The 15,420-nt window shown below is 36.5% G+C and overlaps 2 protein-coding genes across 2 annotated transcripts in view; both read right to left on the bottom strand.

Moving 5' to 3' along the window:
- The window catches only part of LOC105559114, a 42,081-nt gene that overhangs the window by 13,400 nt on the left and 13,261 nt on the right, over positions 1-15,420 (bottom strand). The window lies entirely within an intron of this gene.
- On the bottom strand, positions 5,010-5,618 carry LOC105559103 (putative zinc finger protein 833). Its single transcript, XM_012007164.1, has one exon. It carries the CDS (start codon positions 5,527-5,529, stop codon positions 5,281-5,283), a length of 249 nt encoding a protein of 82 aa, XP_011862554.1. The 5' UTR covers positions 5,530-5,618; the 3' UTR covers positions 5,010-5,280.

Genomic DNA, 15,420 nt, shown 5'->3' on the forward strand with positions numbered 1-15,420 from the left:
GGGACATAAGGTGGTGCCATTGACTTGACCTTGGATAGTCATTTAAAGGTTACGTAAAGGTCACCTTTAATTTTTTAAATGGAATCCCCTATTGTTCATATTAATTAGTAGAACAAGATAGTATAATAAACAATAGGGGGTCCCATTTAAAAATTTGAAGGTGACCTTCACATGACTATTCAAGGTCAAGTCAATGGCACTACTTTATGTCCCCCTTCGAACCAAACAACTTTTGTTCGAAACGTTTTTCTGTATCTTTCATATTTTTTGAGATATTTGCGTAAATCATTTAAAATGAGACACCCTGTATATATATTTTTTAATCGCTTGCTAAACTTTAATCTCACTTTGGACTGTCATCGTAACATGATGCGTAATCTTTGATATATGTATAGACACAACTGTCTCACATAGTAATCCATTGAACCCTGAAACACTGAAAAATTTAATAAGTGCGCAAAATAATTTATATAATTATATCTTTAATTTTTTCTATTACAATACTTTTAGTGGAAGAAAAACAAAAACCTATGGCCATTTAAACTAAAAATACAAATTAGCAAATCGTAAATATATTCTTGTGCAATCAATATAATTACATACATCAAACTCGTTATAAAATAGTGCAAATTGTATTTATCAAACAGATTCAATTATGTAGTTGCTCTACAATTTATTTTAAGGCAACAATCTATTTAAATAAAACTTATAACTTAAATTAACAAAAATGTTCTATTTTTAAATCATAATTAAATATAATATTTTTAACATATGATTTTATTTGTAGTTTGTATACTTGTCAAATCGTTATGTGCACACGCATTTGTAACAATTTTTTATCAAATTTTATAATTTAATCAAGAGAGAGAAAGATATGATAGTATCTCGCGCCAAGTAAAATTCAAATCAAACAGAAATTCTTACCGATTATTTCTAATCACGGTTTGGCACAATCGTATACATAAAAAGTAAATTTAGGCAATAAAATAAATGTAAATTTTTCTGATGTACATAATAACACTTCATTTTACACAGAATATATATGTCAAATAAAATATATATTTTTTAAAGAGAATAATTATGTAAAAAACTTTTTTTTTAAATAAATATGCACATTTATCACTTTTCTCTTAAACAGATAAAAGTACAACTGACGTCATCATGTAATTTTCTCATATACAAGGTACAATTGAAAACTTATATGTATGAATCATGGTATTCTAATATGAATTTTTTCTATACATTTCTTTAATCACTCCACGGGAGTCCAGTAAAATGTCATTTTACAGTCATTTGTTAACGATTATCGATCGATCGCGCGTTCAATACGAAGCTCTTGTCGATGTGGTCACTTTGAAACTTTTCAAGGTAATTTCTAGCGAGATCAGCTATCTGCGGATGCGACGATAATAATGGTGGCAGTGGTCCAGGATGATGCTTTCTATGCCTTAGCAGACTAGAGCGTTGCGTGAAATCCTTCTCGCAGACGTCGCATTTGTACGGCCGTATACTGGCATGGGTAAGCACATGCTGGTAGAAATTGCTAGGGGACAGAAACGTTTTATGGCACAGAATACAAGTGGAGATATTTGTCTGACCGTGCTTGAAACGTTTGTGGCTCATGAGTTCGCGAGTGCCGCTGTACTCCTTGCCACAATCCTCGCACTTGAAACCCTTTTTATGCAATAGCAGATGGTTGTCCAGTCTGCTTCTGTGGTGGAACTTCTTGCGGCACAAGTGACATGAATATTCATACTTGATCTCGCGATTTTTATTCTGATGTCGCCATTCGTGACGCTTGACATCCTTGACCTTCTTGCCGCAGAACCGGCAGATTTGCAGTTCTAACGTATGGATTCTCTTCATATGGTGAGTCAGATCAATCTTCAGTTTGTAACCGCGACCACAGTGCTCACAAACAAATCTCGGCTCTTGACTGCTGTGGATGCGAATGCAGTGTCTTTTCAATCCGTCTTCACTTTTGTATTTCACATTACAGATATCGCACTCGAAGAAATAGTCTGGCTGGTGTATCTTCTTGTGCTCCTCCAACGCTCTTGACGTGTAACAACGTTTCTTACACTTGTCACATTGATATGGTTGGCGATGCATGTATCTCACATGTCGCTCTACCTCTCTTGTATTGTTAAACTGCTTCTCGCAAAATGGACACGTATTTCTTATCTTTTCCATAACTTCGTCTATTTCGGTGGTTTCTTTATGTGAATTTGGAGAACCGGAAACTTGTAATTTCGCGTTCAACGAAGGTTGAACCTTCTGAATTAAAATATTGGTATCCTCGGTAGTCTTTACTGATGAATTCTGCGATTCTAATGGCAAATCTACATTAATCGGTCGATTTATTCTTCGACACTGTATTGTAACGGGTTTAAGTTTACCACTTGTCTTCATAGAACTATGTTCACTTTGCACAGATTTCCATGAGCCCAACAAAATGGAGAGAAAACAGGGAGGTCCTTTTCGACATTGCCCTCCTTTCCTGATGATAGGTTTTTCCCTGAAACAGGGATAAATCTTGTCAGCGTATGAAGTATCAATACTGCATTTTAAACATATAATCAAATAATAGATAGCCAAGTAATTCAACATAAGATAGAGACATCCTTAACCATACACTGTAAAAAAATTTATCTCACTATTATTACACTTTGACTGCTGTCAATTTTATTAACTGTTAGAATATTTTCATACAAATAATATTAGAAAATTAGGCATATTTTTATCAATATCTTTTATAGAAAAATTTTACATGCACTTATCAGCGTATGAAGTATCAATACTGCATTTTAAACATTACATCCAGAAATATAACCAGTCTGAAAAAAATATTCATTAATATTATTTCAATAATAAAAAGCTTGTCGTCAATCAACATAAGAACAAGGTAAATTTACTTCGAACATAAGAAAAAGGCAATTTACTTTAAAAACTGTAAAACAATGTAAATACTTTTTCGCAAAATAAAGTCAATTGCGACGCGACATTACACACAAATCTTATACAATTAAATTCCACTGAATCTGGTAAAAATACAATCTTGTTTATTTATTGGCGTCTGTATAGTTACAAATAATTATATCCAAATGATATAATTCGGAATTTTACGCTTATGTATATTTCATTATTAACAATATATTATCATCACATATTCACTTTAGCTATTACAAATAAATTCGGATTTTTATACTAAATACTTATATTCTGTGTCCATATGAGAAATATGTTTGTACATGCGGGATACTTTAAATAATTGGAAATAATTGTTTTATTATCTATTACAAAATATATCAGTCTTTTGTAAGCTTATAGAGGTCGCCGTAAAAACATCTTTGTTTCATTTCAAATTGAGTTTTTTCTGGCATACGTGTAATATCAGAGTATCTCTCTAGAATGAGGTATTTTTCATATTTATTAATGAATATATATATGATATATTCATTAATAATAAAATAAACTATAATTAGAGAACAAAAATAAAAGTAAACGTTTGCCGCACAGAGAGAAAAATGATCAGCGAAAGAGTTTAAGAATATTGCTTTATAGCAAGAATGTAAGAATATAAACCAACTAAATATCTTCATAATATTCTGATATTTTTACAAGCTACTAGTAAATAATAGTTTTTTAGGAGAGTGTTTTCCAAAATTGTTATTATAAACCTGTAGATCAAGGATGCCTTTTGTTTAGATAACAATGCGTTAGCTTGTATTTCCTAATAAGCCATTTATTGTAGTTTGAAGAGCTTCTCTAAAATATTTTTAGCTAGACCGGCAATGGGAACTTGCGACGTGTAGGGCGGGAGGGGACCAGAATGATTTTTTCGGTGCCGAAAGAGACTGGATCGTTGAGTAAAGTCTTCGCCGCAAATATCGCACTTATACGGCCTGATACCGCCGTGTGTAAGAACATGTTGATAGAACTTGTTACCCCTTGATACGAATATTTTCTTACAAATTGGACAAGTCGTGCCCGGCTTGTGTACCCGATTCTTGTGATACTCCAGTTTTCTCGACGAAGTGGCAATTACATTACACTGAGTACATTTGTAACCTTGCTTGTGTAGCAATAAATGATTGTCAAGCCGAGTTTGGTTCTGGAATTTCTTGATACACAGATGACACGAAAATTTTAAGCTAGCCATCTCGGCTCGCTTCTTATGCTTCCACTCGTGACTGTGAAGATCCGTCACGGACTTTCCGCAGTATCGGCATATATGAATATCGGTGTTGTGCTTTCTCTTGATGTGCACAAGAAGATCTACTTTCACCTTGAACGACAGACCGCAGAAATCGCAAATAAACTCAGCAGCGGCATCACTATGCGCTCGCACTTGATGTTGCTTCAACGTTATCTTACGTTTGTACTTCAAGTGACATATTTCGCACTCGAAGAAATAATCGTCGCTGTGACTCTTACGATGCTTTTCCAAGTTTTGCTTGGTGTGGAAAGACGCGCGGCATTTGTCGCACTTGTACGCTCTTTTCTGATGACTCGCACCGATGTGTCTTTTCAGATGTTTCTCATGTTCGAAGTGCTTTAAACAAAACGGACACGCGGTCCGCACCTCGTCCAATACTCGATCCACATCTTTGTTCTCCCCGTCTTGTGAAGTGTCTTCAAACAGCGACATTTCTACTGATTTAATTTCTTCCTCATCCGATAAATATCCGTCTGCTTTTCTTTCTGTACAAAGTTCTTCTTTTCTGCTGAAGCTTTTCTTTTTCCGTTGTCGTATTCTGTCTCTTTCTGCTGAGCTACGACGTTTCCTCACACTTTTTTTCGTAGTACTTTCTACCACGTCATCATTCATTAGAATCACTTTTCGACATATATCACCATCCCGCACTGTGGTCCACCGTCCCCTGAAACATCCATTAATTTCAATCAGTACAAACGCAAGAGGTGCAGCGTCTACCACAATTGTGTAAAAAATCAAGAGTCTTCAATAATCAGTGGTAATATTCAGTAGAACATTAGTAGTAAAATCATTTGGCCGATACGTCTCGTATTATTGGTATTGGACAATTTTACAATCTTTCCAAAGATTAAGCAACTATTGCTTAAGTATGTAAGGATAAAAACAAAATTATATTAGCTTCGTTTTACTTATAATATTTTTAAGATGTTTACATATTTTTGTTAACACTGGCTATAGTGTCTGTATAAATAATTATTTTAGCAATTCCAACCATTATTTCTCCACCTCGCCATTCCAACGAATTCATAAGTATATCGTACCCTACTAATTCGGCTTTCGAATCAATCCAAGTTGACTGGAGCAGGAACAGTGGTGACGACGGATGAACACTGACGTTGGGATAAACACCATTTGCGACTGTGGTTTTTCATGCTGGAATGGTACTTAAAAGTTTGTCCGCACAAATCGCATTCGTACGGTTTAACACGCATGTGAACAGCCTTGTGCACCTTGAGATTCTGGCTTGTCGCGAAAGCTTTCGGGCACAACTTGCACTGGTAGGGCCGTTCACCGGTGTTGTGTACGTTCATGTTGCTTCAGCGTGTAACTTCTTGAGAACTTTTTGCCACACTGGGCGCACAGGAACGTCTGCGAGTGCAGACTCGCGTGATTACGAAGATTAAGTTCCGACGCGAACATCTTGCGGCAAAGGTCGCACTGATACTGCTTCTTCTGTACCGTGTGCATCACGCGCTTATGTGCGTCCAGGTTCGACTTCTGAAAGTAAGCTTTGCCGCACTCGTCGCAAATGAACGTTTTAACACCTAGGTGCTTCGTCTTGTGATCCTCGAGCTTAGCATTCGACATGAATCCTTTGCCGCACTGCTCGCAATTGTGCCGAAAGTTGCGCTTGTGCACTCGTTGCACGTGGGCCTTCAATGAATCTCTTCTATTCTGTAAGATCATGCCACACAGATCACAGGTGTACGTGACGCCAGTGTGGATCTGCATATGTTTGTTCATCTCCGACATGCGTTTAAAGCTTCTTTCGCAGACCGTACACTTGAACGGACGTTCGTCGCTATGCTTCACCATATGCTTTTTGTATGTTCCGTACAGAGCAAAGGTCGTATGACACACGAAACATTCGTACCTCGCACATTTACTTCTCTCAACTTTCCTCTTTTCGGCATTGACCGAGGTATCTTTTAAATTCACATGTGCAGAGTTTAAAGACATCTCCTCTGTTATTATCTCCCCTTTGATCACCAAGTCTTCGATCATTATCTCCTCTTTCACCTCCTCTTTGATCACCAAGTCTTTGATCGTTGAACTCAAATTTATCTCTAACTGCATACGGTTACACCCCTGAGATTTTTCTTCGCTACGTTCAATCTTGACACGTTGTCCTATCAACTCTCCGGCCTCCAGAATTCTGTAAGCAACAATAGTAACCTTTCAGCATGTTAAATGCAGTCACATCGCCAACATGAACGTACACACAATTCATTGATACCTCTTGATTGTCCGAAGTTTCTTACGAGGATATACGACACAAAAATTAAACAAATTTTTATGGATGTTGGGAAAAAAGTGATGCTCCCCCGCTTCAAGATCAAGGAACGAAATTTAATCGACAAAGATAGTTTCGTAGTCACAAACACCTTTTGATGTACGAGTTATTTTATTAAACGTATAATAACGAATATCAATAATGTCGATTAACATAAATTTGTCGATGCAATTATCCGTTTAAACAAACCTGACAGTTCGTTTGTCAAAGGGAACTCGAGAAAAGAAAAGAGAAAAAAAATGAGGGAGAAAACGAATTGTCTTTCAACAACATTGGCTTAAGAGTTATACTTATCTACACTGAAAAAATAGAACAACAATATTCGTAACGGAACACTTTGAGCACGGTAGTACAAACGTATAGCCGTATAATTCATGAAAGATATAATTCATGAAGAACCGAACGGACAAATGTCGCGCGTCTAAATCTTGTCTCTAGAGTGCCGCACGGTTTACGCAAACGGTTACCAGTGTACAAAAGATATCGTAGAGATTTATCGACAAGTATCGAGCACAGTATCACGAGTATGACGCCTCGTCGACATTGTCCAACATCAACGTAGTAGTAGATTGATAATCTATAATAACTCAAAGAACTTGTCTTAATTTCTGTCTGTTCCGTTGTTACGATACATGGATAACAACGCGTAAGCACGTACTATCATCGCACTGTTCTTATTGTTAAATGTGGTCGTCGCAACTCAATCGTCATGTAATCGTCGATGGGAATCGCGCCACCAACGAGAAATTCTCAAGCTATTCACAAGTTAATTAACGTTCAAGTTCTTAGACACACGTAGATTTCTGGTGGGCGGTCAAGTTGCCCTGGCAAGAGAATCCACGATGGCATATCTGGCAGACGTAAGGCCGTTCCCCGGTGTGTCCGCGTTTGTGAATCGTCAACGTCGACCTCTGTGAGAACGCTTTCGGGCACTGGTCGCACTTGTACGGCTTCTCCCCCGTGTGCACCCTCCTGTGCATTCTCAGATTTTCGGAATCGGTGAAGCCCTTTCCGCAGATGTCGCAAACGTACGGCTTTTCCCCGGTGTGGATCCGCCTGTGCTTCTTCAGATGCTCGGCGCTACTGAGACTCTTGCCGCAATAATCGCAGAGGTACAGCTTCGTCGGATTGTGGCTCTCCTTATGCCGGAAGAGCGACCTCTTTGTGGCAAGTACGCGGCCGCAAATGTCGCAGGCGGTGCTGGTCACCTTGTTGGCCTTCAGCTCGGGATGCGTGCGTCTGCAATGCGCGGAGAGCTGCCGTCTCAAGTAGAAGGCGTTGTTGCAGAGCTGACAGGTAAACGGCTTCTCGCCCGAGTGAATGTTATAATGCTCCTGGAGATCGAGTTTCTTCCGGAAACGCTTGTCGCATTCATTGCACTTAAACGGCAGATCCGCCTTATCCATATGTCGCGTCATGTGGATGCTCAAAGCTGCCAGAACGGTGGTCTCGTAATCGCACTCCTTGCACACATAACTCGGCAGAAAATGCGTCTTCTCGTGCCTCGTCAAGTCGCGAAACAACCGAAATTTCTTGGGGCAATGCTTGCACGGGAGATCACCTACTGTGTGGCGCAACAAATGTTTCTGGTAGTTGCTTTTGTGCCGAAAAACCTTGTTACAAGTCTTGCAGAGAAATTCCAACTCGAGCTTCTCTTTCTTCACCTTCTTAAGCGACGCGGGACGACCAACCACTCCTGACGAGTTGCCTCTGCGACCGCTTTTACGTACCATATGATTCTTCATGTGCTTGCGGAGGTTGACACTGGTTCTGAAGACCCGACCACATTGGGAACACGTGTTCTTCCGCTTACCTTTATGCTCGATCTCATGATTGTCCAACAAGGATTGCGAAGCAAAGAAGACGCCGCAAAGTTTACAGTGATACGCCAAAGGAAGATCTTCCTCGTCTTCCTCATTTACTTCCTGCTTTATGTCTTGTTCAGGATTTGTTGAAGCTGCTGTCTCGTCAGTTGTGTCCGCCGCCGCTTCCGGACACTTCGACGGGGACTTCGCGGGTTCGCCGTTCTTCTTCACCAGATCAAGTTTAGAGAACATCGGGTAATAGTCTTCAGGAAACTGTAGCTGGTTGTACCTGAAATGGAAAAATTCAGGGGGATATCAGTATCGAATATCCTTGTTACATCGCAACGGTCTTTCTTTCATTGTCTGGTCTCGTTGTCTAGCAAATTATTTCTACTCCTGTAAAATTGCCGAACTTGCGTAAACTTACAGCTTCACGTCAATTGTGTGACAAATTAGATAATTTGATTAAAGGATAATCAGAATCATCTTGCATTATAGTTTATGTATAATATAGAGACACTTCAAATGTGTGAAAAAAAACGACACGATAAAGTAGCGTTTAATAATCATATAGTTCTGAGTAGAGCACTTTTATTTATTACAATAATACACAAATGCAGGAAGTTATCCAACTGGTAAAAAATTAATTACAGTTCTTACTGCAATCCGTGTACAAGATAAATGATATTACATATATCTTATCACCTTACATTTTGGTTTGTTATTCCATCGACATTGCTATACAATTTTGTTCGTTTAATCACATATGCATATTACCTTCTCAACGATAATTCACTTAATATGTTTATTGAAGCGAAAACGTTCACGTTAAAATGATAAAAAAGGATTTTGTACATACATTTGGTATAAAAAAAAGAATTCATTTTATACATTGTGGATAGCATTTCAGTTAAAAACAATAAAAATAAATCAATATTTCAAGCTTTCAACATAAAAAAATTACAAATACCACAGCTATAATAGTATTACGAGTTTCCCTTGCCGAAAGTATTAATTGAAATCAAAATATTTGAATTGTATAGCACTGCGGACGAGCATCGTCAAAATACAAAGTGGCAGCGTTCGATTAATAGCGTCCCACCTTGTTTCGCCGCTTGGATCCAAAGTCCGACAGTGTCACTGCACAAAAGTGTCTTGAACACGAGATGTAATTGACACAGTATAATAGAAATTAATTCAAGTCGTATAACTACGCGGGCTGCATCACCATCACGTTAACCATGTGTATTTTATTGTGTGCGTTAAGCAATCCCCTCGATACAAACGACTTGCTGCAATAATTACAGTGATACGGTCTCTGGCCGGTGTGGTACCGTTTATGTATAACAAGGGTCGAGTGTTGCGTGAAAGATTTTCCGCAAGTGTCGCACGAATACGGCTTCTCGCCGGTGTGGGTCCTCTTATGCACGACCAATGTCGTTCGCTTGTGAAAAGCCTTGCCGCAAACGTCGCAGACCAGGGACTTCTCCCCACCATGGAGACGCAGATGATCCTGGAGGGATCCCTTGGACGAGACGGATTTGCCGCACAGATGGCAGTCGTATTTGTTCTCGCCGGTGTGCGACTTGACGTGGACCACCAACGAATTCTTGTAGGCGAATATCTTGCCGCAGAACTCGCACTGGTGTTTCACCGGTTTGAAGTTCGGATCGTGGATCTTCAAGTGGCGCACCAGGCTGTGATTGTTGGGAAACGACTTGTTGCAGGCGGCACACACGTGCTCCTTGGCGCCGTGCTTCACGTTCATGTGCCCGTGGAGCTCGGCGTTCGTGAAAAAACCCTTGTTGCAGATGTCGCAGTGCCTCGCGTACTTCTCGAAGTGACGTCTGTGGTGAGTGGCCAACTGAGAGGCCTGTACGAACGCACGGCCGCATACGTCGCAGACAAAGTTTTTCTCGTGAGTGTGGATTCGCTTGTGTACCGCTAAAGTATTAGTTCTCTTGAAAGATTTGCCGCAGACGTCACATTGATAGGGTCGGGCGTCGCTATGCGCCACCAAATGACCTTCAAACAAGTTCTTTGATCTAAAAAGCTTCATACATATGCTACACTCATAAAACGTTTGACTGGTGGACTGTTTCTTCGTGCCTGAATAATTCTGACGAGTAGTTACCCCTCCATTTGTAGCTTCTTCAGGCTCCATTTTCGTCAAAGAATTCTCAGAAGGCTTACGCTTCAAATTTACAGCTTTGCATTGTATATTGCAATTTTCCTGTTTTATATTTTCTTCTTGTTTAACGAAAAGTGAAACCAACGTAGAATCCACACATTCATCTACAGACAGTTCATTTTTTACACACGTCTCTGCTGGTTTTTCATTTCTGAAAAGAAAATGAAATAATGACTATGCATGTAATAATATTAATCAATTTAAATTGTTATAAAATAAAGATTCAGAAATTTTTATTTACAATTGTATTTATTTCTCGTATTATTAGATTGTTTATGAATATTATTTTTAGATTCTACCAAATATTATTAAAAAAGTAATCTTTCTTCCTTAAACAATTTTAATTTGGTATTTATTGTGTATGTGTGTATATAAAAAATCATAATGCTAACAGATATATAATCGTATAAATGTTTAAAAACCCACCTTACTAACTTGTTAACTGTATGTAATTAATTTCTATGTAGTTATCATGTAATTAAATTGACCTTTCTCTTGTTAGACTTGTTTACAAGCAATTGTAATGCAACAAAATTTTTTAGAGGTTTTATACATCCAGTTAGATATTATAAATATATAAATTTAATAATTTTTTATAAATCATTAGAGATTCTTTCATACATTCTTTATCCTAAAGATTCTGCAAATAAAATGTAATAACCATGTAATATGAAATAATAACTATAATATTAAGTATCAAACTCTGTCTCAAAATGTAAAATAATGCGTACCTTTTAGAAACTTGTAGTAAATATTTATTATAATATTTGTAATGGTGATATTTTCATATTGGCGGTTGTTCCATCATCGGTTTCTAATATGCAGTATTGGTACAAGGAAGTACACTAGTTAATATATCACAATTAAGTTTAATAAACTATGGATGGACATGAAAAATTCACAACTATCAAACACAATGTATGACATATTTATAATACATTCTTTATTTCTTACGTACAATAAAATTTACAGCAAAGTATATGTAATAAAAAATGGTATACGTGATATATTTACACTTACAGATTTGATAATAATTGGCTTAATATATTATGGCTTATTACATTACGCAAGTATAATATAACTGTGATTTTGTAAAGTAAAATTTTTAATGAATTACAAATAAATAAAAAAATGTTTAACATTCTTTAAATTCAGATATTCATAAGTCTGTCAAATACTTGGACAGACAACTGCTACATTCTTCTTCTGCTACAGAAAATATTCATATTAAATTTACACCTTCAAATAATTAATAAATTAAACTTTGAAAACTTTAAAAATGCAATTGTATAATATATGTTTACCAAATAGTGCCTATCTGTCGATATTAATTCAGAGCACATCTTGCAAGATAGAAATATATATATGATCTGTAGAATAAGTCGTAATTTTTTTAACCTAACTGCATAGTGTGTTTATGTTCTTTTTAACTTTTTATCATACTTATCAGTCTCATGTCTCTAATAAGAAATTAAAATATTTTCACACACATTTTGTTCGGTTCTTCACTCTATACTTTAAAAACGTCACGGATGTAATTCTTCATTTTGTACTTACTACATTTAACCCTTTCATAACCCAAATTACTATTTTGTTGATGCTTTTCAGTAATAAAATGTACTGAAACATTTTTTAAACATTTCTTTAACTTCTGAACACAATGATTTACTAGTAAGAATATTCTTAAAAGTCGCCAGAAGTAATTAATAACATCAGTGATTTTTATTGACCGTATCTGGCAATTAAAATTCTTATTGCGAAAAATATTACAATGATTTAATGCTAAATCTGATTTTTAATTTTAAATAGCTCTATCTCTGACAGACTGTAGCACGTGCTATAAATTAGCACCCCAAGAAACCAAAAAATATATGTGAGACTTTTATATCTCAGTGGTCATGAAAGAGTCAACAACGGGGCAGTAAATATAACTTATTTATATAATTCAATCACTGAACCTAACATATGTAGATTTCATTTATACCTTTTTACTGCCACAGCGTATTGTTCTTAATTTACATTAGTGTATTGATCGTACATGTACTCAGTACGTTGTACAGAATACAAGATAAAAGCGAAAAAATTGATGGGTCAGCAATATATACGAAAACATGTCTTGTTTACTTGCTCTCATTATGAGACTTCATATGCGAGTTCAATGAGCCCTGTTGCGTAAATCTCTTCTGGCACACCTTACACTCGTAAGGTCTCTCGCCGGTGTGCGTTCTTAGATGTACAATCAGATACTTCCGCACGCTAAACGCCTTGCCGCACATCTCGCAAACATGCGGTTTCTCGCCCGAATGTATACGCATATGAATCTGCAAGTATGTCTTGCTGCTGACGGACTTGCCGCACACCTCGCACGTGATCTGATTCTCGCCGGTGTGTATCTTAAGATGCACCTTCAGCGCGGCTTTCCAATAGGTTTCGAAGTCGCAGATATTGCACTTGTGCTTCTCCCTCTCGCCGTGGGACCTCATATGCATGTTGAGATACGCCGCGCTCGCGTACGCGATGTTACAAATTTTACACACAAACGGCTTCTCACCGGTGTGCGTGAGTAAGTGTCGCTCCAGCGTTTGATTCGTGTAGAAGCCCTTGTTGCAAATCTCACAATGAATCACGTATTCCTGATTGTGCTTCTTCTTGTGCAGACGCAGGTCGTATCCCGACACCTTCAAGACGCCACATATGTCGCAGGTGAAACGTTTGTTATGCTGCTTCAGATGGGTCTTCAAGAACTCCTCAGTCTTGAAACACTTGCCACACAGAACACATTGAAAAGGTTTCTCTTTCTGATGCGCCTTTATCATGTGCTTTCGCAACTTCTCTTCACTGTCGAACACCTTATTGCACTCTTCGCAATGACCGTCGCTCTTCGAATTCCTCTCGTGGTCTTGCCTGTGCTTCAAAAACTGCAGCTTCTTGAGCATTCGCTTCCCACAAACTTCACACTCGTAAACCGCACGCTTGCGACTCGAATCCTGCTCGGAAACCTGTTTTATGGAATTTACCTCCGATACAGATTCTAGTTTGTCGTTTGAGTCTTCAGTCCTATATTCGATCGTCTCCATAACTATTTCTTGATGACTAACGTGATGGTACTCTTCCACTGTAGGTACTTCATCTTGATATCGTACTAACTCTAGACCTTGCAATTCGTAGATCGACTCCGGCTTTACCTCTTCTACATCAATCTCGTTGCACCTGTAATAAATAATATCTGTCAACTGCGCGAGGAAGTAATGAAGAATTATATGTTACAATAAATTAATACTCAGTTAATAATTGATTTACTTCAGCTAAGCTTTTTCACACTCTTGACAAGTTTTTTCACAGGAGGCACTTTGATGCTATATTTATTGAACCAGTATTAGATATCTAACAATTTGACTGTCACTACTCGATTTAATCTTTGTTCTTTGTTTACTAAATAATACAATCTTGAAATTCTCTTAGAAAGGCTTAAATTTCTAATTATACATATTATACTTTTAAGCTGAATACTGTAAAAATTTTGCTTTATAAAGTGCACGTAAACTTTTTCTCTTCACATTTCTTATTAAATTTTCATACCATTTGTTATTTACTAGATACAATTTATAATTTTTTTTCTCTTAAAAGTGGTTGTTTAATCGATCTAATAATAAGTAATATACAATATTTGTGTAACAATAATTTTATTGTATTCTTTTTATTTGAATAATTTTCATATTTTTATATTTTTTAAATTTATATTTCAACTGTGTGTGTAATTGTCCTGACTTTACTAATTTTGTTAATATTTTAAATATATCATAAAGATATATGTCATTTTTCTAATAATCTTTATGTATTTAAATTTATTCTAATATAATGAAAGCGAAATATAAATTACAAATAATGTAACAAACTAGAGAAGCACAATAATATTTATTATATTTATATATATTATAAGTATACAGTACAATACATAGTATTGTATTGAAAAAAAAACCAGGTTTGTTCGACTCTTTGGTTTATATTATAATTAAATATAAAAACAAATCTGTACCTGAGAAGTCAACTGTCGTAACTGACATTTAGCAAATTTATACATTAGAGCCGAAATCAACTTGCATTTCTACAAGTTGTTTTTTCCTTAATAACATTTTACAATATTATAAAGTTTGTTCACAAATACTTTTTCAAAAAAGTAATAAAATAAATAATGAGCACATTCAGTTGAGATGAAAACTTTAAAACTGATATTTTTGTTGTTACGACAATTTATCTCTCAGATACAGAAAAGTTTCTCAACTACACACATACAATATATGAAATAGTAGTGACATAAATGGGTAAACAATAAAGATATGGTCAATAAAATTTAATTACTTTTGTTAAGTTCTTGAAATTATGTTTTATGCCATACTGTCACTAAATTGAATCTATAAATCTAATTACGAGTTCATACTTTCACGCAGCTGCTTTGTTTTAACTTAGACTATAGTTAATATCACATTATGTAATTAATCACGTTATATCAAGTAAAACACCAATAAATGTTTTAATCAAATAATAAACTGGCGCAGTACACACACACACACACACACACACATGCGTATATGTATACACATATCTATATGTATGCATATAATTGACAAATGAAATTAATCATGATAGCGCTGTGCAATGCAAATATAAATAGTATCAATTTGAAAAACTTTTATAACAAATTTTGGAGTAAAACCGAAAGGAAAACGAACAGAAAGGAAAAGTCAAAACAAAAAGGAATCCCTTTTACTCGGAATTCTCGTGTCTCCGAAGATGTGCACTAAGAGTACCCCGTTGGGTAAAACGTTTGTGGCAGATTTTGCACTCGTAAGGCTTTTCACCAGTGTGAGTTCGCCGATGTTTAACCAGATATGTCCTGGCGGTGAACGCCTTG

This window comes from Vollenhovia emeryi, unplaced genomic scaffold (genome assembly GCF_000949405.1).
Source record: "Vollenhovia emeryi isolate VEMERY1.0 unplaced genomic scaffold, V.emery_V1.0 DF939290.1, whole genome shotgun sequence".
NCBI lineage: Eukaryota > Metazoa > Arthropoda > Insecta > Hymenoptera > Formicidae > Vollenhovia > Vollenhovia emeryi.

Excerpts from the sequence above, each read along its gene's own strand:
- LOC105559103 (XM_012007164.1), bottom strand. The coding sequence starts at position 5,529 with ATGAACGTACACAACACCGGTGAACGGCCCTACCAGTGCAAGTTGTGC.